The sequence below is a fragment of the Aspergillus fischeri genome, genomic scaffold, assembly GCF_000149645.3.
Source record: "Aspergillus fischeri NRRL 181 1099437636251 genomic scaffold, whole genome shotgun sequence".
Classification (NCBI taxonomy): Eukaryota; Fungi; Ascomycota; class Eurotiomycetes; order Eurotiales; family Aspergillaceae; genus Aspergillus; species Aspergillus fischeri.
The window spans coordinates 91,326-117,193 of NW_001509769.1; the positions used below are offsets into that span (position 1 = coordinate 91,326).

At 47.2% G+C, this 25,868-nt stretch overlaps 5 protein-coding genes across 5 annotated transcripts, besides 9 other annotated features; 4 read left to right on the forward strand and 1 right to left on the reverse strand.

Annotated features, from left to right (window-relative positions):
* Positions 1–286: 286 nt before the first annotated feature.
* Positions 287–326: a microsatellite.
* Positions 327–859: 533 nt separating this feature from the next.
* NFIA_024160 (uncharacterized protein) lies at positions 860–3,762 on the forward strand (the record flags this gene model as incomplete). The annotated part of the gene is made up of 4 exons (XM_001263933.1): positions 860–881; positions 1,038–2,713; positions 3,043–3,097; positions 3,500–3,762. 4 exons carry the CDS (start codon positions 860–862, stop codon positions 3,760–3,762), a joined length of 2,016 nt encoding a protein of 671 aa, XP_001263934.1.
* Positions 3,499–3,696: a microsatellite.
* Positions 3,518–3,697: a microsatellite.
* Positions 3,763–6,763: 3,001 nt separating the features above from the next.
* NFIA_024170 (uncharacterized protein) lies at positions 6,764–7,196 on the forward strand (the record flags this gene model as incomplete). Its single annotated transcript, XM_001263934.1, has 2 exons — positions 6,764–6,869; positions 6,943–7,196. 2 exons carry the CDS (start codon positions 6,764–6,766, stop codon positions 7,194–7,196), a joined length of 360 nt encoding a protein of 119 aa, XP_001263935.1.
* Positions 7,197–8,285: 1,089 nt separating this feature from the next.
* Positions 8,286–8,942: a mobile genetic element.
* Positions 8,843–9,790: a mobile genetic element.
* A 175-nt stretch (positions 9,791–9,965) lies between these two features.
* Positions 9,966–11,732: a mobile genetic element.
* A 782-nt stretch (positions 11,733–12,514) lies between these two features.
* Positions 12,515–14,158, forward strand: NFIA_024180 (PAZ domain protein; the record flags this gene model as incomplete). The annotated part of the gene is made up of 5 exons (XM_001263935.1): positions 12,515–12,718; positions 12,792–12,904; positions 12,959–13,146; positions 13,200–13,348; positions 13,403–14,158. 5 exons carry the CDS (start codon positions 12,515–12,517, stop codon positions 14,156–14,158), a joined length of 1,410 nt encoding a protein of 469 aa, XP_001263936.1.
* Positions 14,159–14,518: 360 nt separating this feature from the next.
* NFIA_024190 (uncharacterized protein) lies at positions 14,519–15,031 on the forward strand (the record flags this gene model as incomplete). The annotated part of the gene is made up of 2 exons (XM_001263936.1): positions 14,519–14,735; positions 14,817–15,031. 2 exons carry the CDS (start codon positions 14,519–14,521, stop codon positions 15,029–15,031), a joined length of 432 nt encoding a protein of 143 aa, XP_001263937.1.
* A 725-nt stretch (positions 15,032–15,756) lies between these two features.
* NFIA_024200 (uncharacterized protein) lies at positions 15,757–16,975 on the reverse strand (the record flags this gene model as incomplete). The annotated part of the gene is made up of 2 exons (XM_001263937.1): positions 15,757–16,101; positions 16,421–16,975. The coding sequence occupies 2 exons, from the start codon at positions 16,973–16,975 to the stop codon at positions 15,757–15,759; spliced, it is 900 nt and encodes a 299-aa protein (XP_001263938.1).
* A 2,768-nt stretch (positions 16,976–19,743) lies between these two features.
* Positions 19,744–20,511: a mobile genetic element.
* Positions 20,512–22,532: 2,021 nt separating this feature from the next.
* Positions 22,533–22,560: a microsatellite.
* A 1,484-nt stretch (positions 22,561–24,044) lies between these two features.
* Positions 24,045–24,068: a microsatellite.
* Positions 24,069–25,868: the final 1,800 nt, after the last annotated feature.

Below are 25,868 nucleotides of genomic sequence, written 5' to 3' on the forward strand. Positions count from 1 at the left end.
CTCTATCACTTTATCTTCATCTCTGTAACTTGACATGTGGGGTGTTTGCAGTTAGACCTAGTTGTTAGTCTCTCCACCCTGGCAACAGAAAGTTGTATATGCCGCACCAAATATGGCAGTGCGGTATACACTTATTTGGATAGTGACAATTCTACACCTACAATAATAACTAACAACTTTTATACAGACATAGCTGTCAGGTCTTCTAATGCGCTTTGGTCTTTACTTTGTCTATATAAATCAAGGCATCTATGCTGGATATGCAGTACTAAACTTTCATCTTCTGTTCACTTAATACTTCACTTTCCATTCACTTAATACTTCACTAGCCTCAACTGCCACCTCAAGCATTACTTACTCCCAGTTATTCATAACATCTCTTTCATATTCTGCAGACTTGCGTATTTTGTCCATCAAAGTGAACATAATACCCAGTTCTTCTTCTTTCTCACCTACCTCTTCACCTCTCCTTCATGCTCTACAACATCATTCAACAACAGCATTTCTCCTCCTAAGTTACTGATATCATCATATTAGAACCCACCACAGGAACAGGTGAGTAAGTAAGCTCTATTGCATCTTTCCACTCTAACCTACTGCAGCCACAGGAGCAAGCATGCTAGAAGTTATGTCCGGGTTACACTCAGCAGAAACCAACTCAACAAATACCATTACTCGCGATATGAAGTCCCTTGTCAAAAAGATTCAAGATCTCCGTCACATAGGAATCGAGGACAGCCAGATTGCTCTCCCCAAAATATGCGTCATAGGGGATCGGAGCACAGGGAAAAGGTCTTTGGTCAAAGGTATCAGTGAGATAAAGCTGCCTCGCAGTGCTGGAACATGCACTCCCTGTCCCATGGAGATAAACCTGACAGAGAGTGAGCCCAGACAAGACTAGAACTGTCATATCTTTCTATCGCGGAAATACATCTTTGACGGCTCTCTGAAGGTTACTAAACTTCCCAAAAAGTCGCAGCCTCTGGGACCATAGATCGAACAAGACCAGGAAGATGAGTACTTTACTAATGTCAAAGATAAAGATAGTGTACAAGAGGGCATTAAGTGGGCACAGCTTGCCATTCTGAACCCAGGAAGGCCGTCTACTGACTACCAACCCGGCAATAACGCTAACACTGATGAGTCTTATTACCAAGTGAAGTTCTCCCCAAATGTGGTTCGGTTGGACATCTCAGCACCTAACTTCCCTAATCTCTCCTTCTATGATCTACCTGGTGTCATCAGCCAGGCGGAACACGACTATGAGCAGTACCTGGTTTCACTGGTGGAGAACCTCGTGAAAGAGTACATCTCGAAAGAAAATTGCATCATCCTGCTGGCACTTCCGATGACCAAGTATGTGATGAACTCCAGAGCTGCACATATCATGCGGGATATCCCTGGCGCCAAAGAAAGAACTCTCAGTGTCCTTACAAAACCTGACTGTATCCAGACAGGCGAGTCGTATGCCCAGTGGGTCGAGATTCTGGAAGGAGAGAAATTTAGACTTGGCCATGGCTACTACGTCGTCCGCAACAATCCTAACCCGGCCGTCGAGCATTCTCGCGCGAGAGAAGAGGAGGCTGTCTTCTTTGCAAACGGTCCCTGGGCAACAGAACTATCTGCCTACCAGGACAGATTTGGCACCAGAAACCTACAAGCAGCGCTTTCAGGTCTTCTTCTGGAGCAGATCCAGGGCTGTCTTCCAAGGATTATCGAACAAATTAACGAGAAAGCCGCGCGAATCGAGGCAGAGTTACAGACACTACCCGAACCCCCCTCGGCAAACGCCCCGTTCATCCTTTGCGGCAAATTGAACCATCTCAAAGACCAGATCCGTGCCCATATCAACGGCGGCTCAGCTCAGTATCCTCTCCAAAAGATATGGGGCAACATTGCAAAGGACTTTAAAAGAGCTCTGTTGAAAACCAGGCCGACCGTCCAGCTACTTGCCCATTCAGACAAGATGGCCATTCCCATTGCGCGTCAGGATGCTGACTCTGACTGTGAAATAATCGCAGTACAGCGATTTGTGAGCGTTACCATGAATAGGAAACGCAAGACCCCATGCGATCGACCTACTCTAACTCTAGCGGAGCCAAAGCCAGAACAGCCCTCAACCCTGAAGCCGTCAGGTTATTATATAGAACACTTTAATCAGTTTGACCGTCCTGCACGAATGTTCACTTGGGAAGAAATCAGAGAAATTAATGAGGACTCTTATCGTGCTGGTATTCCTGATCCGACAGACCCCAAAGCCGTGGACTTCATGAACCAGATGAGCGTTGAGCACTGGGACGAACCAATGCAAGAATTCTTGAAGGCAACTTACCAGCTACTGAGGGACTTATTAATGAAACAACTCAAAGAAGTCTTCACACCAGACTACCAGACCAGTCTCTACCAAGAGCTTGAACGCATCACTGGCAACTACCTCCAAACACTTCACAAGGAGCACTTAGGACACGCACAAGAGAAGTACAATATTGAGCATAACAAGCCTTTCACCATGGCAATCCAGGCCCTTGAACAGGCCACGGAAAATGCTGAAAAGTATCTGAAAGCTCATCGACACGAAGCAAGGTCGCACTGCTTTCTCAATCTTCAAGGCAAAATCCCACAGGGAGACCCACGCCGCAACACTGAGATTAAGAAACTCACTGCTACAGAGCTCGGGCCTGACAGATTTATTCAGGAACTCAAGATGATGGCGGTGAGTTTTACAAACCCTGCTGAGTTTGAGTATCATGCTAATAGCGCTCAGAAGACTCATGGCTACTATAAAATAGCGAGTTCCCAATTTATTAACTCAATCTGTCAGAGCGTACATACGAAACTGTTCTCCAAATGCCATGAAGAACTGATTACAGTCATTAAGAATGAACTACACATCTTCAATGAAAATGGTCTGTTCCCATCCAAGGAGACCCAGCCGTGGACGCTGCATAGAAATAATGGCGGAAGATCCTGAACACCAGCGCCGCCGACAGTACCTATTCAAGGAGAAAGAGAAGGTCATCAAGACTGCTAATCAAGACATAGCATAGCTTTGCTGAGCGCGGCGGCAGAGGCCCCTGGCTGCAGGACAACGGCAGGGGTAGGAGCTTCAGTGATCATCTGTGGAGGTGCTTGCGGATGCTGCGGAAGTGGAATAGAAACTGAATGAGCATGGTATTACAATAGAGGCGTACGCTGGGAAAAGTTTGACCTACTTAACTTTATCTGAGCAGCCTCTGCCTCCTGCCTCAACTGCGTCTCTTTCCTTTGTTACTTCCTCAGCTTCCTTCTTCATACGATCCTACTCTACATTCTGTGCCTGGGTAGCCTGCGCCTTTGCCAACTGTTCTGCCTTCGCAAAGGGGGTGGGGGCGCGTAGGCATCTGGGCAGTCAGGACCAGCGTTTCTTGCAGACTTTCGGTCGAATCAATCCTAATTTCTTCATTGGAACATTAGCCACTGATAATTTACTACTTACCATTCATTTTGGATGTATTTGCAGATGATGATGATGATGATGATGATGATGATGATGATGATGATGATGATGATGATGATGATGATGATGATGATGATGATGATGATGATGATGATGATGATGATGATGATGATGATGATGATGATGATGATGATGATGATGATGATGATGATGATGATGATGATGATGATGATGATGATGATGATGATGATGATGATGATGGGCTCAATGATATCCTGGGGGCGATGGCGATGGAGCAGTTTCCGGGTCAATCCATAGCTTTGTAGTTACTAATGATGTAGAGTGCATGTTTCGCCTGACCAAGACTGACATTCAGGCGATTGCCCTCCCGCATAAAACCCAGGGAGGAAACAATGATGAGGTTGAGTATGGCAAGATTCGATTACCCACTCTGAAAGGAGTCGATCGTCTTGAGCTGTACGAGATGTAGTTGCAGGCCGGGGTGCTGTTATTACAGAATGGCAAAGAGTGCCTGGTATTCCTTCAGCTGGGCTCGGTATGGTGGCGAGAATAGTGATACCAGTCGGGCCAGTAACTTGTTGGGAAAGCAGGCGAATCCTAGGCGCCGCAGCGACACTGTGATGGCCCGCATTTAGATAAGAACATTGCTGGGCGTCGCGGTGGTCCATGCTGTCCTTCAGATTGATGAATAACATTTGGGCCCAGTGACGAAACGTGCGACGATTGAACAGGTCGATCTGGCGGGCAAGCTCCTGGGTCTGATCAGCAGTGGCGCGACTTGTCTGCAGCTCACCCTCATGCATTCAGTGCCGCTCCGTGAGCATGACAGCATGCAGACCATTCCGGTGGAGCTGAGAGAATAGTGACATCTGGAGCTGCTGCGCAAGAGGGTTCTGCTTATGGGACGAGAGCAGCAGAGGTCAAAGCTGATGGTGATCACCGATGAGCATAAATGCATTAGGGTTGAAGAAGGCTAATACAGGCCACAGCTCAGGCTCGGTGGCATGAGCAGCCTGATCAACCAAGATGGCATGGGGCTGCACATTATCACGTTTAGCTGTCTTACCAGCAGTATGTAAAGTGCATACTAGGACATCCGCATGCACAAGAGGAGATGAATCTGTCTGGGGTTGACCATAGGGCTGGAATGATGCTGCAGGGTTGCAGCATCTGATAACTAAATTAGTCCTACACTTTGTTTTGTTCGCATAGATGTACGTTAGCTTGCCAGACTTGGCCTAAGAGCAAGAGCGCTGCTCCACCGATGTCTCCATGACGATCATGCTTCTCATGTCGGAGCATCTGGGGCGTGCTGTCTGGACGCTGCCATCGGGCATCTCCATCCATCCGATCATCATGATCAGTTTGCTCTAAGATACATGAATCTTTACCGACTTCCTAATCTGATAGGGCAATCTCTTGCGAACTAATTAATCTATCTCTTTATTCTCCTCATTATCAATCCGGTCGGACCGGCCCACTGTGAACAATATTAAATGTATGATTACTTTAGTATAGATGGGAATCCAGTCATCTGTAGATACAAGCCATGTAGTAATTTTCATAACCATAACTCCTCCTTAAATGCTGCATCATATGCACAATGTTCCATGATGGCACAGGGCGAAGCTATGCATCCATTAAAAAGTAGCATGTTGTCGGAATGTGACCAGGAAGGTGACAAAAGGCACAGCTCCCTTCTGAATCCCGCGTGTCTTGCTGTCTCCATTCATGGAGATATTCCGCAAGGCTCTTTCCCGGTGGCGGAACCATCTTTCTTCCTATCGTCTGATGTATCGCAAGCATGCAATACTCATGGAATTTGGATTTTGTCAAGGTCTTTGGAGATTCGTTTGTGAAGGTGCTTTCCACAGCATTGCACCAAGATGGGAGTTCTTTTGCGAGTTCTTCCATCATCAAAATGGTAGCAATATATGGCGTAACTGGTGTATTCAGACGCTCGCAAGCACCGACTTGTTCCCTAAAAGCACTGACATACTGAGGAATTGTTGCGAAATTGGACCGTTTCATATGAATCATCAATTTGAAGTTGGCAAGTGTGATGGTCATCAAATCGTCCTCAAGCTTTGCTGCCTGTGTGGTGTCCGTCATCTTTGCAGCGTGATCCTGGGTTTGATTTTGTTCCTGATTTGTGTTCCGGCTTGTATCTCGATTTGTCTCTCGATCTGTATTTCAGATTTTTTCTTCTTGTAATTCTTCGAATGCTGCTGGCAGGGGAAGAGGGTTTATTTCGTCTGTGTTGGTGTAGATGTAAAATGATGTAAAACCATGCGAAATAGTGTTAAAACTGCTCAAAAAGGATACGACAAATGACTTTGTGAGAAAAGAGGGTAAAGCAAATATAATATGAGAAGCAGCAAGCTCATAACCTGGTGAGGCTGCTGGAAAACGAAGTATCAATGTGAGAAATTGAAGCTTTCTAACTGTTAGATGAAGCCATGAGCGAAGGGCGAAGATTCCACAGTATTTAAGCTATTGGTGGAGAACACACTGGCAACGCTACGACTAAGTGAAGTCTCCTTGTTGCTATTGAACGCATTCAAGGCTCATTGATCTCTCACTTGCAGGTCATTGAGGAAAGCAAAAGATAATGAGTTGAATAGAAAGTGAAACAACATCTCAATCAGAAGCCCCTGTGCTGTCATAGTGACTGAACACAACAGACCAATCACTGGCATCATGCTGACACAAAGCTCATTAATCATTGTCCAGTTAATAATCAAAGATCCATACAAATATTGTTTACAAAGCGTCAAAGCCTTTGATGATTGCGAATAATTGACTGTGCATGGCTGTGTTGTTCCTTGATATCTGTTTTAGGCTTAGCGCAACTTAGGACGAACCTCTCCAAGCTGTTCCCTTGCTTGGAATATAGAATCTCTGGATTCTGAATGCATCGAGTAGAAATAAGAGAATCTAAATAGCTTAGTGAAGACCAAGCACTTTATTCTGATCGTTGCAATACATATGACTTACTTAGCGAACCTATACCATCCTGAAATGTCGTAGTCATAGTAGTATGTCGCAGCGTAGACAACGACCTCTTGCTCGCCCTTAAGCAGATCTCCTCCAGCCTGCTTACAGTTTGACTAGCTAGAAGGGAATAAGGTGATCCGATGCTATCTGAACCTGGCCCAAGGCAGCGCCTCTGACATTAGGGGATATGAAACCCATTGCTGTAGTGAAGTCACTGAGGGTAGCCCGACCGTAGGGGTCACATGACTAAGGGCGCGCATCCAGGTTAGATATTGTCAACCAGAATATGCTATCATTCGCATCACAGTTATGAGCCCGGTCATACTCGTCAGCTATCGGATTTCCAAGAGAAACGAAGCTTTTGGAAGCCCTATATTGAAGCGATATTGCGTCAAGGCTGCGGCAGAAGATATCGGTAAGCCGTAGACCCCTAGATTGAGCTTCCGGAACGGGATAAAGGTGAAGCTATTCGCAACGGGAATCTCTAGCACCCCACGGCACCATGTCAGAATTCCAAGCGGTTGCAGTTCCCCCGGCATCCATGACCACGCTGAAGGTCCCGATCATTCTGGATAAAGCAGATGATTGGTGGACGTGGCTTGCCTTCATCAAGCAATCGGCACAGGCGCGAAAGATATGGCAATATATTGATCCGAACGATGAGACAAATGAGACCGACGAGCCCGAAGAGCCTCAGCGGCCCGACCCGGAGGTAGAATTCGAAGATATGACTGCCGAGTAGCAGTTCGCATGGAATCCGCGGCTCAAACGGCATGACGAAGCGATGAGAAAGTACGAAAGGGAGCGGGCCGGTCTAATCAACCTTTGGGACGCCATCCAGTCGTCTGTCAGCATCAAACATCGTCATATAATGGAGCTAGATGAGCTATCTTACCGGCAGAAGCTTGTCAAGCTCAAGAAGAAGCTCAAGCCATCCAAATCAGCCCGTATCGCGAATCTCAAGAATCGATTCCATGACCTGAGCACGAAGCCAGCTAATCAGAACATGGGAGTAGTTCGGGTGAATGCGAAGAGCTTGAATTGACTCAATATACCGGCTATTCCGCTACGTCCGTGTTTCTTGATGCCATCGAGCCGATCTTGCCCGTCTATGCCGAGATTCGGCAGGAGAAGCTGGAAGAAGATAACGACCTGGACGTGTACGACGAGATCAACGCCTTCCGGAAGAAATGGGAGAAGAGATCGCTGCGAGATAAGCGTTCAAATCAGCATTTGCAACTTTGCAGGGACAGTCAGATCAGCCTAATCGCTCCTGCACTCGTCTTTCTGGACAGGCACAGGGCACCAGGCCACGTACTTGTGTCTGCGGGGAATCACACCCGTTCGACGATTGTCCCTATCTTATTCCCAGCAAGCGATCATGTGGCTGGAAGCCGGACCCTAAGATAGAAGAGAAATTCGAGCATATAAAACAGACGCGGGAAAGGGTGCGTGCGGCCATCGAACGGGCTATCGAGCGAGCTAAGCGAGGCACGTCGTCCAATCAGGGAGCGGCCTCTGCAACGTCACCTGGCTCGGGAACGGGAAGTCGGTCAAATCCAACTAGTCAGCCAGATCGTCAGGTTCAACGGACGGCAATGAGCGTCTATAAGGTTGATTTTAACGCCCAAATAGACTGAACAAACGGGAATTAGGACATCCCTGGCAGCGGCAAACGACGGGCCTGAAGCATACGAGCTCCGAGATAGCTGGATTGCCGATACTGGATCTGACGTACATGTCTGCAACGATCGCCAGCGTTTGCACGATTACTACCCTGTCACCGGCGTGTTTCTGCTTTGGGAACACGCAGGCACGGATTATAGGGTATGGAACAGCCGACGTACACGGCGAGAGCCCCAATGGCAGCAAACACGTACTGGAAGTGACTCAGGTTGCGTACGTGCCGAGTTTTCACACCAATATCGTCTCCATGCAGGTTGCACGAAGCAAGGGATACTTCCTGAATCAGTGGCTGCAGATGAATGAAGATATTCACGGGAATCCAATTCTACGCACTCACCAACGATTCAATCAAGATGTCATCGAATATAATCTAATTCCGGAGGAAACGAGAGCTGCGTTCGCTGTACGGCTTCCTAAGTCGATGCTCCCGATCAGCAACAAAGCAACGACGGAGGTATGGCACGAAAGTATGGCTCACGTCAACAAAGAAGCTATTTCCCGTCTCGGAGATGTTGCGGAAGGGGTAGAGGTCATCCCCTGCCCCAATCAGGCATGCGAAGTGTGTTTGCTGGCCAAAGCTACGAAGAAGATATCGCGTAGGCCGCCGGAGCGAGCCGCCAAGCCGTTCGACTGTGTCCATTTTGATCTGATTCAGATGAGCGAGGCCGATAATGGCGACAAATGGATCATCCACTTCCTCGACGATGCAACTGGGTGGCATACAGCCTACATGACGCATACAAAAGCCGATCTGAGGAAGTACCTGGACATCTATACCGCATGGGTGAAGCGTCAGTTTGGAATAGTGCCAAAACATTCCATTCAGATCAGGAACAAACGCTCAGTGAATGGTATCCGGAAAAGGGCACAAACGAAGGCCTCGAGATCACACACTCCGTGCGAGGCCTAGCTGAACAGAATGGGCGTATAGAATCAGCAGGGGAGAATCTGGTCATCATGGCTAGATCAATGCTTATTGGGTCCCGCTTACCAGAGAAGCTATGGCATTATGCTATCCAAGCAGCTGTTTATCTCAAGAATCGACGTCCCCGGCGTGACAGAAATCCGGCGAGAGAATTAGACCGTAGAATTCAACGAGCCCATGGCGACGAGCCCACCGACGACGACGATACACCAACCTGGACGACTTCGTATGAGAAATTGTATGGCAAGAAGCCTGATCTATCGAACCTGCGGGTGTACGGATGTCGAGCGTTTGTGCGGCACGATGAGCTTCCAAAAACTGAGAAAATGGCGCCGCGAGCCTGGGTAGGCTATCTCGTTGGTTACACGGCGTCAAACATCTGGCGTATATGGAATCCGATGACCAATTCCGTCACGATTGAACGAGACGTGGAATTCCTGGAGAATGAGACATACGATCCAGATCAGCCATATCACAAGCTAATTTTGCGGGTCAACATGCCTGAGATCGTCGCCGCACACGACTTGCCTTATATCCCTGAAATAGAGATTCAGCCTCCTAATATTGACGATGATGAGGTGATTCCAAGCAGCAGAATGGGCGTTGTCCCTGCGAATGGAAGAGGTGAGGTTGACGAGGCTGAATCTCGGGGGGTGACAACCAATCAGCATCTGCGGCAGAACCTACCGAACGTCAACTTTTGACCCCGGATCCATCGCCGTCACCTCTCGCAGAACGACATGCCGAACGAACCCCTACTAGGGAGAGCTCCCAGCGAGTGCCTGGAGCTTGGAGTGACAGTCCAGAACCGATTCCAGCCAATCAGAGAGCTCAAACGCCTACCGGAGCAGTGATACGGAAGAATATGACGTCGATTCTTCCAGCGCGTAACTACTCGCCAACCTCGAGGACCCCCCAGAAACTGAAGAATCTCATGAAATCCATGAGCCAACGAGGCCTTCCAAGGAGATTAGACTGGACTTCTCTACAGACAACATCATACATGAGAAACGGCAGCGGAAGCCGCCTAAATTGATACACGATTCTTACAGCATCCAAACGCAAGACGACGAGGAGGAGAAGGTTCGCCAGGAATACCATTTTTTCAGCGCCTTCTCGCAGGCCTTGCTGGAAAGGAAGCTCCAGCCGCGTTTGCACCGTCGCGATCTACCGCCGCCGCCGAATAGTTACAAAGATATCGCGAAGCATCCCTTGGAAGAGCTCTTCTACGCGGCGGCAGACCTCGAATACAACTCATTGCTGAGTCGGAATACGTGGAAAAAGGTCAGATATCCCAGAGGGAAGCACGTCATCCCAATCAAGTGGGTTTTTACATATAAGTTTGATGAAGAAGGCTACCTTTTGAAGGCCAAAGGACGCATGTGTGTTCGAGGCGATTTACAGGTTCTGAATCGCGAAGATACGGCAGCGACTACCCTTGCAGCGAAGACCTTTCGGACACTTATGGCAATTGAACGCGTTCGTGAATAGCCTCCTGGATGAAGAAGTGTATACACATATGGCGGAGGGCTACGCAGAACCTGGTTACGTTTGGCTGTTGAACAGAGCTTTGTACGGCCTACGTAGATCGCCGAGGTTATGGCAGAAGGAATTGACGGCAACACTCGAAGCATTGGGCTTCCGGGCAATCAACGAAGATAGTGCCTCTTCACGGACGATCGAATGATCATTATGGTGTTTATCGACGATATCTTATTCTTATATCGCCCAGAGGAGAAGCCTCATGCGAATCAGATCATCTCCAAGCTACGTGCACGCTACGATTTCCGTGATTTGGGAGATGCTACTACTTTTTTAGGCATACAGATCCGGCGAGACCGCGCGAATTGAACGATATGGCTCAACAAAACGGCGTATATCGATAAGATCGTGGACCGGTTTCATCTTCGAACGCAAGCTGCCGGCGACACCGGCGTCAGGCGAAAATTTGCCGCCATACGATGGAAGGCCAGCTTCGCGTTTATCAACCATTACCAGCAGAAGACGGGCTCAGTGGCCTATCTGGCGGTCATCACTAGGCCCGATGTAGCGAAGCCGTTATGGAATCTCGCCGTATTCCAACAGAACCCTGGCCCGAAGCACCTCCAGGAAGTGAATCGCTGCATACAATTCTTGCAGAAGACGCGCAATTGGGCCATGCGATTCTCCGTACACCATACTGGGCCGTTAGGCCAGTGCTTCACGCCAGCAAGCGATGCTGCGTATGGTGATCATCCAGATCGCAAGAGCTCGGAAGGCTTCATCTGCCTATTATATGGTGGAGCAAACAATTGGCGGGCTGGTAAGCAGAAAACGGTCACTACTTCTACTACGGAAGCCGAGCTACTAGCCCTCTCCTCCTCCGCGAAGAACATACAATGGTGGCAGAGGCTATTCCGTTCAATTGGATTCGATCCAGAGCATGAGATCGCCATACTGTGTGACAACGTCCAAACGGTCAATATACTCACGAGCGATGAGCCCAGGTTGAACACGAAGCTTCGCCATGTCGATATCCACCAGAATCGGTTGCGGCAAGAGGTTCAAGCAGGCCGTATATCAGTCAAATGGGTCAAAACGGCCGATATGCCAGCTGACGGGCTCACCAAGATTCTTCCGTGCCAAAAGCACTATAATTTCATGCGGCAGATTGGTTTAGTTGACCTCGATGAGATGAATTGATCGCCCGACGTCTCTACCACCTTCCCGATTCGGTAATTTCAAGTGATTTGGATAGCTTCAATAGCGATGGCAGGCTCGTGAGCATCCCGAGCCTGGGGGGGTCTGTCAGCCAGATTTGGTAAAGGATTTACGGAATCTCCTGGAATTCTGATTCGACCAATCAGAAGCCGAGAAGTTGCAGAAAAAGGAAAAGAAGAAAGGGGGAGAAAAATAATTCCCTCTACGAATGGCATTTGTGTTGCCGCTGGGTCATATTCTTCAGAATAATTCTATTGTTCACAGGAGGTTGACGATATTACTATTGATGCTGTTCTTCAATACTGTATTTCCCCTGTCTCCTTCACTAGCCTATTGTTTGTTATTGACTAGAACCTGCTACAATTGATGTTCCTTATATAGTCTTCCTTCACTGCCCACTTCAAGCCCTGCGGCCTGCCCATTCACACTAATTATCCATCAAATGACCAATGCATCCATTACATCAATTCACCGGCTACAGGCTTCCTATTGATGTAGGAATCTGATATTCAATCTTTAAGTCATTTTTCTGTCTTACATTCAAAGACCCTATCCTATTCTAGTTCCCTCTCATGGCGACAGCAAAGTTATATAAACCCCCTTCCCCGCCCTCCCCCCCCCCTGCTCTGCTTTCCCTTTCCATCTCATACCAACATAGACATCCCAAGCTTTTCTTATCTTGGCTCACTGCTCTATTTCATCTGCTTCTTTAACTACAACTGTTATTTCATTCCATTACCATCTTCATTATGGAGGACTACAAGCACCAGAACAAACTTACAGGCGGCCTTCGCCATCTTCATGTTGATACTACTGATGATGTTGCCAAGTACACTATTTCAGTTAAGACAGTTACTCGCCCAAACCACAGGCAGACTGGCAAGGAGATAGAAGTTCTTATGAATGCCTATCCCATCACCAAATTCCCCACCTGCAACGTCTACCAATACGATGTAAGCATTTCCTGCCTCTGAATCAAATGAACAAGATAATCACTGGAGCTGCACCTTGCTAATAAAGGCAAAGGTGCAAATCAGAAATGGTGTTGAAAAGAATATCATCATTAAGAAGGTCTGGAATTCCAATGCTCGCAAGGCCGCCTTGAAGCAGATCATCTTTGATGGTCAGAAGCTTGCCTGGTATGTATCAACACCAACCTGTACCCTGAGTAACAACTAATTAGCCATACACAGGTCTATGAACAACTACTCTAACAGTTTGAACATGGTTGTCGATCTCAATCAAGAACAGGGTCGCCCTGCTGGTAGAACCAGCAACACCTTCCATCTGACTGTTCGCCGGAAGACTGTCAACCTGGCTGTTCTCAACGCCTGGCTTACTGGACGCACCTCTATGTCAGAGGCGGTCCTTGAGGCTATGAGTAAGTACACCATTTGTCTGAGCTGCAATGTGTTTAATGACTAATAGCCACAGACTTCCTGGACCATGTCCTTCGCGAGCATCCTAGCGGCAAATTCCTGGCCCTTCGTCGCTCCTTCTTCGATGAGAAAGGTGATAACCAGGATCTCGGAAACGGCGTCTTGGCCTTCAAGGGTGTCTACCAGGCGATCCGTCCTGCACTGGTAAGCCAGCCTCTCTGTTGAGCTAATCAAGACCTTGACTAATCGTTGCATTAGGGCCGCGGTCTCATTGTCAATGTCGATGTGTCCAACTCCTGCTTCTGGGCGCGGACCTCTTTCATGGGCGCCGCCATGGTGGTGCTTGATTGTCGGGACCATCAGCATCTGATGCATGTTCTCAAGCCTATCAGTGACGGCTATGGTGGTGTTACTAAGTCAACTAGCTTTTATAAGGTCCATCGTCGCCTTCAAAAGCTCGGGGTCCAGCCGCATTACAGAGGCTGCCCTTGCACTGGTGTTGATTTCACTGTCAAGGGATTGCTCCATGCCAACGCTCGACAATATATGATCAAGATTAAGGATAAAGCCACTGGAAAAACCGAGAAGATGAGTGTGGAGGCGTACTTTAAGAAGAAGTACAACCTGACCTTGAACTACTGGGAGCTTCCTATGGTTGAGATGACGAAGAAAGGCGTTGTCTACCTAATGGAAGTGTTGACGATCCACAGACTCCACCGTTACCCATGGAAGTTGAATGAGTATCAGACTTCAGTAATGATCAAGTATGCTGCATCACGTCCTGCGGATCATCTCAATTCCATTTATAAGTTAAAGGCTATACTCAACCACGCAAAAGACCCTGTTCTCAACACTTTCGGCCTTGCCATCAAAGATGATATGATTCGCACCAAGGCCCGTCTCTTGCCTAGCCCCGACATTCAGTTTGGTGGAAACCAGTGCCTCTCTCCTGGCACCAACGGCCATTGGGATCTTTGTGGCAAGAAATTCTATCAGCCAACAAGAGACCATTAGAAGCGTGGGGCGTCGGCTTCTTCCCAGGAAAGCGTAACGCTATCAACTAAACACAGGTTTAGCAATTCTGTGACTTGCTTATGAAGACTTATGCTGGTCATGGCGGTATGATTAAAAAAAATGCCCTATATTATTGAACTTAAGGAGGACATTGGTGAAGTTATGAAGCGTCTCTATAATATAACTGGTCAAAAGTTCCAGGAAGACCCCCAGCTTCTTATCATTATTGTTCCGGACAAGAACTCCTTTACCTATACTTAGATTAAGAAGTCCTGCGACTGCCGCTGGGGTGTGCCATCTTAAGTCTTGCAGTCCGGTCACTGTGTCAAGCTTAACCCTCAGTACGCCTCCAATGTCTTGATGAAGGTCAATGCCAAGCTTGGTGGTACTACTGCTCAGGCTGTGCCCAAAGTTACTGAAGCGACTTTACGTCCTCGCTCTCACTCCCCTCTGGGTGTCTGGGCGCCTTCCACAGCGGCAATGTCGGTTTGCATGGACACTTTCAGTGGTCGCTACTGGGGATCCTGCGAGACTAATGGAGACCGCCTTGAGATCATTGCCACTTCTAATATTGAGTGTATTTTGACTCCCTTAGTTCGCGAATGGATGGCCACTGTCGGAGAGAGCAGGGATCTGGACTATGTCTACTACTTCTGAGATGGAGTGTCCACTGGAGAGTCTGAGAAGGTCCTTAAGGAAGAGGTCTTTGATATAAAGAAAATCTTGATGAAGCTGAGCAATGATTACTTCAAGGGAAAGTTCACTGTTGTCATAGCAAATAAATGTCATCACCTGCGTGCCTTCCCACACCCTGGAGACCGTAACTCTGCAGATTACAATGGCAACCCTCTTCCTGGCACCTTGATCACTTGAGATGTTACTAGCCCTCATGACTGGGACTTCCTTCTCTACTTGCACATTGCGCTCCAGGGCACTTCACGTCCTGTGCATTATCATGTTATTCTTGATGAGATAAAGCATAAGGCCCAAGAGCTTAAGAATATGATCTATGACCATTGCTACCAGTATATGCGCTTTTAAAGTCAGTGTCTCTTTGTAAGTTGCTTGCTTCTCCTGCTTGCATGACATTGATTTTGCTAATATATTACCACCATAGTCCCGGCTGCCTACTATGCCCATCTCATTTTGAATCGAGCACGCTGCCATGAGGATGTCCCATCTAGTGCTGGTCCTCAGAGTGGTCTGGAGGTCAAGATGACTAAGCCCAAGCCGAAGGACCGTCCTGTTGATCCATGTCTTCTGCCCATACATGGTACCTCAAACCGACTGCCTTTCGGAATGTGGTACATCTGACGATTAGCGCCCTGGTCACAACTCACCAAATTTAGCAACTTGCTTGGATGGTTCCCCAGTTGAATCTTTGTTCTTTTGTGATTTGGTTTTGCCATTTCTTAGCATGGAGATACACGCGGAATCAGGGCAGTGATACTTGTTCATGTTGGCCAACTTGGTTAACTGGCTTGACTTACTTCATAATGTGATAGATAGGACAACACTTAGTATTTCTGTTACTCAAAGTATCTACCAAAGCAGATCATACATGCTCATGACGGCCGGCGGCTGTATATGCCATCAGGCTACTTGTCAATGTAGGATGCCAGCTCCCGTAGGCCTAGACTCTCTGCATACTCTACTGCCATGCAATTTGCAGCATTGGTCAGTGTCCAGTCCATACCATATTGTTTCATCAGCCCGATCTTCTCACCAACACGGGTGTAGTACCGCTGGTGGAACTGTATGCCCCCACTGAATCCAAGGATCATGTTGTTTGAGAGTTCTGATTCCGCTCTAACCACTCCATCAACTAAGGCATAAAGGATCGTACCCACTTGTTTCAGCTGACCGGCGTTGACATTAATATGAGGGAGGAGTATCCCTAACATAGTAATATGTTGCAGGTCTGCCTGAGGCTCCAGCCGGGCCTACGTTTTCCCGTAGGGCTAGCTAGTAGGGCTTCTCGTAGACAGCTTCGTTCTCGCTCTCTAGCTAGTAGCAATAGTATCATCTTTCTGCTCTGAGAGCTTCATCATAATACTCTCGTCAGTCTGGAGCTCTGCAGCCAGGTGCGCTGCAGTCATCCCACGGTCTGCTTCAAGGTTAACATCAAGCATACAATTGCTGAAGTTTATCAGGCACAGCGCGCGCGTCCTCTAGCTGCTCTGTGAGAGCAGCTTGATTCGCCCACAGAGCGAACTAGGTGACGGTACTTTCACTGTGAGAGTCTCGATATCAGCGAAATACGTGAAGCGGCCTTGTTTGGCTCATCTCAGAACGCTTGATCTTGCGTGCGCTGGGGTAAGCTCCTTTAAGTGCGTGCTTTTCGTGTGCATCTATGGGGTAATACTCAGTCGAGAGCGCTGTTTTTTCAGGCGTAAAAGGAGGCGGTTTCACCCATTCCAATTGCTCAATCTGTTTTTTAAGCTGCCGCGACGGAGATGGGATCACGACTCCTATAGTCTCCTGTTGAGAACTAGGGCTTGGACTTGGTGTAGACGGATTCTGAATTTTTGGAGTGAACACATGACTAGAGTTAAGGGTATCATCGCGGCGGCTCTCGATGGATTCGAAAAGTTGTGGTGTAACACCACTGAACGATAGGTATGAGTTGTCGATGCTTTCGTCGCTGAGCGCCGCGTACCCGTTGTCTATGGCTGATTTGAAGTCTCGCGTGCGAGGGTAGACATCGGTGAGTGGTGCAAGTTGGGCCGAGGGCGGAGACAACATTTCCGCTTCGCGAGCTTTTGCTGGAAATATTGACGGTTGGCCATATAGGCAGCATAAGTGCAGTCGGGACATTCCCTGAGATGCGTCACATCTGCTGAAAGCTGGCCGATGTCATCTTGGAGATGTGATTTTGCCTTTATGCTTAAGACGTTGAATAAGCCAATGCTCCACACATTGCTGATTCTTGCTCCTAACTTCCAAGGTCAATAGTTCCCAGAGCCAGGCGCAGGTATTAGGGACTTTGTCATTCGAAAGTAATCTGGCGAGTTGGCGCAACAAAGGGATTTCCTTCGCAAAACTTCGATGGACACAGGCTGCATCTTTTATCGATCAATTAAAGCAATATCAACACCCAGTGATGGCACATCTCTCTGTCGTCACCATGCACAGGTTCCTTGGAAAGGATCCCTGAAAGCTCGCCAATAATTAATCATGACTCATCTTTAAGCCACAACGCGAAGGTCACATAGATTTCGTGCCTATCTTGGGAGAACATAAGACGTTATGAGACTAGGGAATTTCGGTGCCGAAATATCCAACCAATTGAACTTCTCGCTGTTTTACCAACACTCTTGCAGGTAAGGCTTCAAAAAGCTAAGCCTGCGTCATGGCAGAAGCCTGTGAAACGAATGTTGACAAAGCACTTAACAAAGCTCAGTGGGACTTCTGTTGGCTCATGGGCTTTGCATACATGCTGATGCATTCTCTGCATGTCCCATCATGATGCCTGTCTCTGAAATGACACACATTCAGCAGCTTATGTATAACGGTCCCTAGCGCGCCTCACCAAGGCGTAGACCGCGTAGTTGACCATTGAGCTGTCTAGATATGATTTTTTTGTACTGTTGCTTAAAAGGCTTTAATGATATTGTAAGGTGCGTAGGAAAGTGGCTGCTCAGCTGTTGTTAATAAGGCTAAGTCTTAAATAATCAAGGTTCAAGCACCTAGCTCTTATGGATCGACAGCCTAAACTAACAGGAGGGGTTGCATGATTCATGTTTGAATATATTCTGGGTATTTTGCCTTTTTGACTACAATGGAAGATGTGATTCCCACTAAATGCCTTATCGCTATATTTGATCTCAACTGGAGATTGAAGTCTGGATTATTGAACCATATATCAGTAGCTTATAGGCTTATAGCCTAGGTAAGGTACATTTACTGACAGCCTCATGCCATAGAACTATTTTTTATTTTTTATTTTTGGAAAGAAAAGAAAGAAATAGATAAAGTAAAGACTGTAGATTTTCAGGGCCCCATACATATAATGCAGGTTATTTATTGGTGACCTCGCGCAGTCAAGACAGACAGTGTGTGTATAGTTTGGCTATAACAGGTCACCTATCTTACGCATAAACATGTTAGGCCAAACTAGGCTGGTGGAGGGGACGCTGGTGGAATCAGCAGAGATAATGGAGCTGGCGAGCCTTGTCTGAAACTGATGGTTGAGCTTGTATAGGAGCGACGCGTTCATTGTAAAATACATCCTGAATGCCTCTGAGGTCCATCTCCCAAGAGCCTGAATCTGGTCGTTGAGGATCCCACTGTCGTGCGCATGCTGCGCTGCGCCCTTTTAAAAACTGTGGCCTGAGTAGCCGTCACTCTATAATCCAAGCGCCCTCAGCTTAGCTGATAAGGTAGAGAGGAAGTTATTGCGACTGAATGGTCTTCTGTGGAAGGAGAACAATGGGGTGTCAGGTCCTCTGGGGTTGAGAAGGAGCAGCTTCTGAAGGGCGTCGACCGGGCATGCTCTATCTCCTGTTTTGGCAAGAATGATCTGTACTCCTTCATGGCGGCAATCCGTCTTACTTGCGCATGGTCTGATGAGGAGGAGAACCTAATGTCTGAACGGGTTAGCATTGTTGATGAGAAGATAGAGGTGTGCCAAGGCGTTCTCTCTTGTAGGTGAATTCTCCGATGCAGAGGAATCCAGCAAATAGGCAGGCAGTTGCAAAGTTTAAGTAGTCTTTGAGGTCTGTAGTCATCTCTGAGGACTATAATGGAAGTACTGCTAGGCCCATTGATAGTTTTGTAATGGCCTCACATGAAATGGGCTTTCTGACCCGTACTTTGGTTGTTGGGCTGAGCCTTCTCGCGCTGTTGATGAGACGCCGAAAGTGTCTGTTATCAAAGCGTTTGACATTAAGGAAGTTATCGACATGGTAGGCTCGGAGAGCAGCTAAGTCTGCCAGTGCGGTACCTGGCTTTATCGCGTTTTGGTTAGAATTGCCAAGCAGTCAGGAGGTTAACCACGAGATCAACGACTGTTTTGACGCTGGCCATGCTGATATGCTTTGGAGCGCGCAGTGTCTCTTATAGTTACGCTAAACAGAGCGGTAGACGGAGCGGGTATTGGCGCTGAGTCCGTTCCATAGCAGTTTTAGATGGCCTGCGTTGAGCTGATGAGCTCGCGAAGAGAACCACACGGGCGGTTCAATACTGAGAGGTCCTGGCAGTGGGGATAAATGTTAGCAACTTCTTGAAAATTATTACGGGAGAGCGCATCTGCTAATGTGTTTTCCCTGGAGGGGAGCCAACATGGCATAAATTGGATGTCTCTCGCCGCCGCTAGGATAAGTAGGGTCTTTAAAGGTGCATTGGGCGGACCATGAATGAAGCCTTTGCTTAGTGCCGTGTGCGCTGTGGAGCTATCTGTGTGGATAATAAGAGTGTGATGAAGCCAATGGTAGGGAGCCTTGTAGAATGGCGTCTACTTCAACGGTATTGATGTGCGCGTGTGCGACTTGAGCAAGGGCCAATATGGCAGCATTGCATGTATGAAGCCCGTGACAATGGGCCAGCCAGCAGTCTGATGTAGACTTTGATGGGAAGAAGAAGAGCCCCTGGCCTGTAGTGGAGGCATCTGTGTAAAGATGCGCGATGTTACGGCAGCAGGGCTTAACTAGGAGTACACCATTGAAGAGAGACAAGGAGTCCCTCCACCATTCCAGATCGTCACGTACCTCGTAAGGGATACGGCGGCGTGTGCGGCTCCTACGTGGGAAGAGGGCCTGAAAGGTGTATAGAGACTGTAACCTTGTTCTTCCAAGCCGGACAACTGTTGAGCAGAAGGCTAGTAAGCCTGCGAGGCTCTCTGTTTGCTTGAGGGCAAGACTCATTGCGTTGAGGGCAGCTGCGGCATCCAATGTGGCGCGGCACAGCTTCTCTTGTGGCAGACGAGCTCCCATCGCAATGGAGTCTATTTGGATTCCTAGGACTGTAAGGCAAGTCCCTTGCTCATTCTTTTTTGTGTTGCGAGGGATGCTTAGGTAGTCGGTTACCATGTGGTACACTTCATCCAAAGCACCTGGAGGATTGGACATTGAGGGAGAATGTGTGACAGCGATGCAGTCATCTAGGTAGTGGTTAATGTAAAATGCGGGAAGGAGACACTGGAGTATCGGGTTGAGAGCATTGAAGAGAAACGGAGCTGTTGCCAGGCCAAAAGGGAGGCAGCACTCGACGCAGGTGGAGTCGTTCCACTGAAAGGCTAGGAGATGATGGTTCTCCTTGGCAACGGGGACTATCTGGAACGCGTTCTTGATGTCTCATTTGATAATTGTGCAATCAGGTCCTGCCTTTATGATCTGGTCACATATATCGTCTATTTTCATGTATTCAATAGCTGACCGCTTGTCTGGTATGCCCTGGTTAATGCCTTGCCCAGGGGGCCAGGATAGGTAAACAGCAAACAGTTACGATGCGGGGTATACAGAATCTACATTACAGAAGATGTTGATGATCAGAGGTTTATGAGGGTATGTGTGCTATAGTATATTCCCTGCCTCTTGCTAATTTCTGGAAAGGATGACTGCCACCCAGTTTCAGTTGATATATCGCAAGTCTGTTGAAGAGAACCAACCTATGCCTGTATATTCTAGTCTTGTCCTTTCCTTGAGAAGCATGAATCAGAAGGTGAATAGAGTATTGAACTGTTTTTAAGGGACAAGATTATCAAAGGAAATTGGAGGATTAGAATTTGCAACACAATATGCAAATGAATGAACTTTGCACTGAAGGAATTTGACAGCTCTGCTTTTATATCCTTGGGCTTAAAGCTTGTTTTCATCTGAGTCGAGGTGACACCTTACTGGTCGCAAGTCTTTATCTCGAGTACTTTATTTTCGTGTATTGCGGATTGGACTGATCATTTTAGGTTCCAGCCATAGAGCTGATCATTCAAGCTCTTTAACCGTTTAGTGACTATGGATCTCTGTCAGTATAGGCCAATTGTAACGAGAATATCACTTACTTATTCCCGGGAACTTATTAAGCGCCCAGAGCAAACAATATCTCACATACACCGCCAGTGGTTTTGCATTAAGCATGTTCTTGTCAAAGGCTTCGCCCCTGGCTGCAATTGTCTCAACTCGTTCGTGGCGGATATGATAGTACAGTGACAAGCTGCGGCCAATGTCAGCTGCCAGACTACCATTCGTTCTTCGGCATAGCAGCTCTGAGTCGTTATACTGAGTAGTAAGGCGAGGGTTTGTGCATCTTCTAAATTCTGCGAAACTCCTTGCCCAGTGGTGGGCGACATTGCATGGGCTGAATCCCCAACCAGAACGATTCCCCCCTTCACCCCAAGTTGGTAATTTTGGAACAGTCATGATGTCATAAACACGTCCAGGTTCTGCTTTAGAAATAATGTTCTGAACAACAGGATCATTCCAGTGCTGATGGCGATCAAGTAAGTATTTAGGATTGCTAGAAAAGGGGTGCTGCTTTGGAAAGATGGACAGCCATGTCAGCGAGTGTGGATCACCTGCAGAATAGGAAAAGATCCCATCTTTGCCAATTGTGAAGTGCATGGCATCCTTCCTTTCCTGGAGTTTTGGGTATGCTGCTATATCCATGCAGCCAACGACCCATGCATAACCACTTGCAAACGTCACTAAACTTCTGCCGCCACGCGGGCTTACCTGGGCGAAGTCCCTACCTATCTCTGGGGGAGAACTTATCTGGCCCAAGAAGGTGCTCCCTCACAATACTGTGTATGCCATCCGCTCCGATGACGAGGTCGGTTTCTACATCATCGGCCTGCTCTAACTGCACAGGGACCCTTTCGGTACTTGGATCACGTCTGATACCCCTGACCTCACAATAGGAGGCAACGTCGCCTGCTTCTTTCATCAGGACTTTCCACAAGGCATGTCGGCTAATTGAGATGCAAAATTCATGAGCATGACGTCCTGTTCGCAGTTTTGCAAGTGGCCATCCGTTGGCGCCATGGATCGAAAAGTACTTGCACTCGGAACCAGCATGAAGTAGTTTGTCCAACAGCCCCAGGTCCTTGAGCACTTGTAGGCCATTGGCAGATACCCCCACGCCCGCTCCTTGCGGTCTTGAGATATGACGCTTCTCATAGATACATATCTCGTGGGAAGGAAGGTGCCTTTTAAGAAATAAATAAGTAGCAAGACCAGATATGCCAGCACCAACGATGACAATCTTCATCGTGGACAGTATATCAAACAAAGGCTGGGCCCAGCAAGTAAGAACAAGTGGACACCCAGGAGGACTGGGATCTTTATAGTTCTGTATGCGTCGTCTAAGACGTCTAAAGATAATAGCATTTACCATGGCGTCCTTCCGTCAGTCTAGATCTTTAATCAAGCCAAGCCAGAAGGGCTGTGCTGTCTACGGCTGTGCTGTCTATAGTTTACCTAATTGCAGGTAAGTGATGTACAGTATGATCCATGATTCTCTGGGTAGGGCAAGGGGTTCGTCCTTAGATGTGCACAGTTGGGTCACTGAGCAGATTCGCCTTTCCCAGGCGTATATATAATCATGCAAGCTCGATCCGTGGCTTTGTTTTATTCCCCCCCTTGTGATGCCACTACGGTCTATTCCCGGGCCACTGCACTGCTTTTGTGATTAAAAAATCAATCCTAGACAAGCTTTCTGGTGGTCATAAAAGTTGCAAATGACAATCTCTTAACTGTTTTATGTGTTAACCTTACTTGGACGCCCAGAATGGACGTTCTAGCAGTGCTGGTCTTTTACTTCCCTGGTAATATTGAACTGATAGTGCTCTCCTCTGGAATTGCTATATACAAGAAAAACACCGGAGGAGTATCTGATGGAACTGGTTAGTCTTAATCCGTTACTTAGAACCAGCAAAGGGGCAGGTACACAGTAGTAAGATGCATCAATCTACCAATGGATGAGTGGTCAACAGATACTGGTTTTTTACTAAGTCACATATTGTTACTCGCTTGATACAGAACTGCTAGCTAGGTACAGACTACAACATATTTGGATTAGGGTTTAAAAGCGTTATCCGCTAATGGGCTAAAGAATATTGGCAAGAGATCATAGAAGACAACGTGGAGTGAACTAGATATGGCTGGCCATACATTCCCTTGTTAATTGGACTAAGATTTCTGGATATAAGGGAGGTAGTGATGTATAACGTGACGCATATCATCAGCGGTTACTTTATTTTTATAAAGATGTTTGAACTTCTATCACTGTAAGCTCTTTGTTGCATTATACAAATCTCATATCGTTCTGCCTATCCCTTAGTTTATTCAGGCCAGAAATATTCTGGAAAACACCACTCGTTGAGCCAATGGTGCGTACAGGAAATGTTAACTACAGTACCCTCATGCAATGACAACAATCAATTAGGCGCCAGGACTCGGCAGGTAGGAAATGAAATGTCATGTGACCACTGATGCCCACAGGTATGTCAGAATGGATGGTGACATTATGTCAACCATAGATTACCACTAGTTACTGTTTCTTATACCTGTTTCGTATGTCCGACGGCAACTCCATCTTTTTCTATCGAACCCCTACGTCTTTTTATGAAATATGCCTTTTGAATAAGTCTCCTTGCTCGGTAATACTGGATTGACACATTTTTCTGTCTCAGTAACACCATTGTGGTGTGTATTGTGAAGAGTTGGAGAGAGTGGCATATAACGATGGGGAAATATATTTTGATCGTAGACGGTAGTTGCACCATAATCTGGAGAACTTTGACATTCTCAGTGTTTAGCCTCAAACCTCTGAAAATCCTGACTTACTTATATTCAGCATATAGTATTCACTCTCTTGATACTTATGCTTGTCAAAATTGAGCGAAATATATCGATTAAGTTCAACTATGTCCTGCCAAAGTCCTAGGGTCGCGAGGGTGACCCTCAGGGTGACCCTCATGATCCTGAGGTTCACCCTCACGACCCTCAGTTCTAGCCAATTAGCATGAGGAGTATCAAATGTGATCTGTTATTTTATCTCCTTGTGTCCACAGAGACAGACAATTGTCTACAAGACTCAACTACCCCTGAGTTCTTTGCTGAACTGCAAAGGAAATAATGCTCTCTGAATATCTTTCAGCTCAGGAGATACAGGCTGCAACGGCAGAGAGAACACAGCAACAAATCACTGTTGATCCAATTAGTGATGACGAAGAGGATGAAGGGCCTTCTACCGAGCTCCGAGCAACTTCGCATGGTCCATCTGCAAAGGCACTTGGCAAAAGACGCCTAAGGAATATAGCTGAGGATGCGGAAAGTAATCAGGAGGATGATAGTGAAGTGACGTCCCTGCCAGAGATGCAGCACTGAGTGTTAGGTAGAGTTCGCAAGTGTTCAAGGTTGCTTGATGGATATGAGACGTAGAACATGCAGTATAATTTGTTTAATTCATCTGTTTATTCCATTTTGATTCAGTGCTTTCAGGGGGATTAAAGCTAACCAAGTAGACCTACAAATGGCTGTAAGCGAGATACTCAAAAATACCACCAAAATCTACACAATTTATGCACCTCGTGACCTGCTGATGTTTGCATTGTTTTACGACCCTGAGGGGAGGGTTGTGGCCCTGAGGGTCGGGTCCCATCATCAACGACCCTCCCCTCATAGAGGGTCAGGGTCGGAACTTACGACCCAGGAACCTCCGTGGCCCGGGTCGCGGTCCGGGTCGTCAGGGTGACCTGCAGGTCGTGGCAAGGTCTACTTAGTCCTGCCAAGAGCTGTCATCTACACACTAACCGCATTTCTACTAGCGTCAACGGCTTAGGGCTTAGAAAAGTATCTGAAGGAAGAACCAGGACGGGAATGGTAATAGTGCAAGCCACTTGTTAGAAAAGAGAAATACTGCTACAATTACAGATATGAGACCCTATACTGACTGGGATTATATCCGGATACCCTTTTGGCCTAGTGGTATTATTATTTGAACCACTGTATGACTGTAGTTGTGAGCTACTAGGGCGTTGAAAAGTGAAATTCTATATGATTTACAAATATGATCGGCTTGGTACTCTTGACTGACTCGATAGGGTATTACGTTACTCCGTAGTCAACTAACGTAATAATTAAGCAAGCGGATCACCCTGCGTGTTTTGACAGCCATCATAATGTGGAAGCAATTTAACTATGCCACCAAAAGCGCATGTAAATTCAAAATATTTATTGAGCAAGGGAGAAAATATTTGAGATACTTGCAGTGTTAGCTCTGGAAAAGAAGAATTTCATAATATTCGTCATATTTTTTGTGCTGAAGCGACAAAAGGAAAGGGAATTGCTTATACTATGATGTCAAACGTATCAGCGTGGAGCGGCTCTCCAGCCATCCCGGCGACATCCTGCTTTCAAAGCGTGGTTCGCCCACTACGGCGACTGTTCCGAGAAAATGGGTAAATACCATTATGAATAACTAGCATGCATATTCTAATCGAGTCCAAATAATATCATGCAGCATGAGATTGCGCGATATGTACAACTTGAATAAGGCGGGCTTCGCAATGGGCTTCCTACTAGTAAAGAAGTTACTAGCTAGAGCGGAGATGCTTAGGCAGCCACTTCTTATCCAGCCTAAAGGCCGCGGATGGGTTACATACAGTGTACAGTATTCAGGCAGTCCTGGTTTGTTTTGCTGCTTCAAGGACCCAAGATCTGTCCAGGGGGGTGGAAAGGGGGGTATGCGATTCCGACTCCATGACCGTGCATCT